Source organism: Salvelinus sp. IW2-2015, unplaced genomic scaffold (assembly GCF_002910315.2).
Source record: "Salvelinus sp. IW2-2015 unplaced genomic scaffold, ASM291031v2 Un_scaffold5096, whole genome shotgun sequence".
Classification (NCBI taxonomy): Eukaryota; Metazoa; Chordata; class Actinopteri; order Salmoniformes; family Salmonidae; genus Salvelinus; species Salvelinus sp. IW2-2015.
The window spans coordinates 63,982-65,516 of record NW_019946362.1 but is presented as its reverse complement, the minus strand read 5'-3'; the positions used below and the strand labels follow the sequence as shown (position 1 = coordinate 65,516).

The following is a 1,535-nucleotide window of genomic DNA, read 5'->3' as shown; positions in this document are numbered from 1 at the left end:
TCTTTCTTTATCTCTTTCTTTTTTTCTTGCTTTCTTTCAGGTCATGGTTGAGGATGAAAACCTTCTGTCCCATCTCACACGGGACAGGGCTAAGATCCCTCACACACGACGCCTGCCTACACGAGGACACATCATGGCTGTGGTAGGTATCCTGCTTCTCCTGGCCTGTCTTGTCTTAGCCCTCCTTATTACCACAACGGCTGGTTGGAGACAATTCCAACTCGGTCAATTGAGCTTTAATTCAATGAGTCAGTTGGACATGGTAATGATCAAACTACTTTCAACTGGAATTTTACATACATTTAATCCAATTCATTTCCTAACTTAACTAAATCACAATGGGCCTTACCCTGATCTCAGTGTTTCTCACTGTGTCTAATATCACTAACAGACTGTTTCTCCTTGCTCCGTGTCCAGGCCTCCACTTCTACCTCTGACGGCATGTTAACCCTTGACCTGATCCAGGAGGAGGACAGCCCCAGCACAGACGGCCAGGACACCTGTGACAAGAGCTTCCGGGCCAACCTGGACAAATCCACTCAGCTCGACTGCCTCAGGTCCAAAACAGAGGGTGCCATCAGTAGCATCTGTCTAGCGACTCCCGCAGAGGTCACTGGGAAGTCCCAGAGCCTTCCGRGCGATACTGGGGTCACTTGGGACGATAAACAGCAACTTCAGAGCCCGATGGGGAAGTCCTGCACTCCTCAGCCGGGCAAGAGGCTCACACCAGCTGAGAAAAGCCGCTGCGCCTCCATGGACGAGATCCTCTCACACTCCGGGACGCAGGCCACCAAACCCAGGACATCCATCCCCCGCTCTGCCACCTCTGCCCCCCCTGGCAACCTGCCYCCCATCAGCCAGCTGCAGGACCTAATCGCTCAGAAGCTGGAGAGAACTCAGGAGCTGCTGATGCAGGTGCAGGGGGCGAAGGGGGAGGAGGTGGAGCGGGGGAAGGGGAAAGGGAAGGACTCTCCAGGTTCCAAGGGCTCCAGGGGTTCCTCGGACGGGGCCCGGGCAGAGGCAGAGAGGCTGCTGAAGGAGGCAGCGTCCACATGGGGTCAGGCCAAGGATGTTCTAGAGGAGGTGAAGGAGCTGAGGGCGCTCTACCGTCAGCTGGACTCCCCGCCCGCCACCCCTGCCTCCCTCTCACCCCTCACACCCTCCAACAGCGGCAAGCAGACTGACTACAGGAAGAGCATGATGTGACCGTCAGAGAACTCAACACAGACTGGACTATGAATCCCTAAGCAAAAAAACAACTCAACATGCAAAGCCACAATAGTGTTAAATATGTCTGTTTCTCTCCTTCTGTGTCCTTTCACTTTATTGATTCTGTGACAAAGTGAGGACATTCAGTTGCCCAACGACGTCCCCTGTGCTTGACCACTGTGCCCTTACATGTCTGCTTGATGAAGGGTGTGGGGGGCAAAGCGAAGGGGCCAATCTAGGATCTGAGGTACATGTTGGCCAGGGAGTCCAGTAGAGATCCTGTCTCTCTGTACTGACCAGCTGCTGAAAGACCTTGTGATACTGCA

At 53.9% G+C, this 1,535-nt stretch overlaps 1 protein-coding gene across 1 annotated transcript in view; it reads left to right on the top strand.

The window, feature by feature from the left end:
• The window catches only part of plekho1b (pleckstrin homology domain containing, family O member 1b), a 6,490-nt gene extending 5,184 nt beyond the window's left edge, over positions 1-1,306 (top strand). The window contains exons 2-3 of the mRNA XM_024144345.2: positions 41-142; positions 418-1,306. Coding sequence (XP_024000113.2) covers positions 44-142; positions 418-1,206 — 888 coding nt within the window. The 5' untranslated portion in view covers positions 41-43 and the 3' untranslated portion in view covers positions 1,207-1,306. The remainder of the gene's footprint in view (positions 1-40; positions 143-417) is intronic.
• The last annotated feature ends 229 nt before the right edge of the window (positions 1,307-1,535 follow it).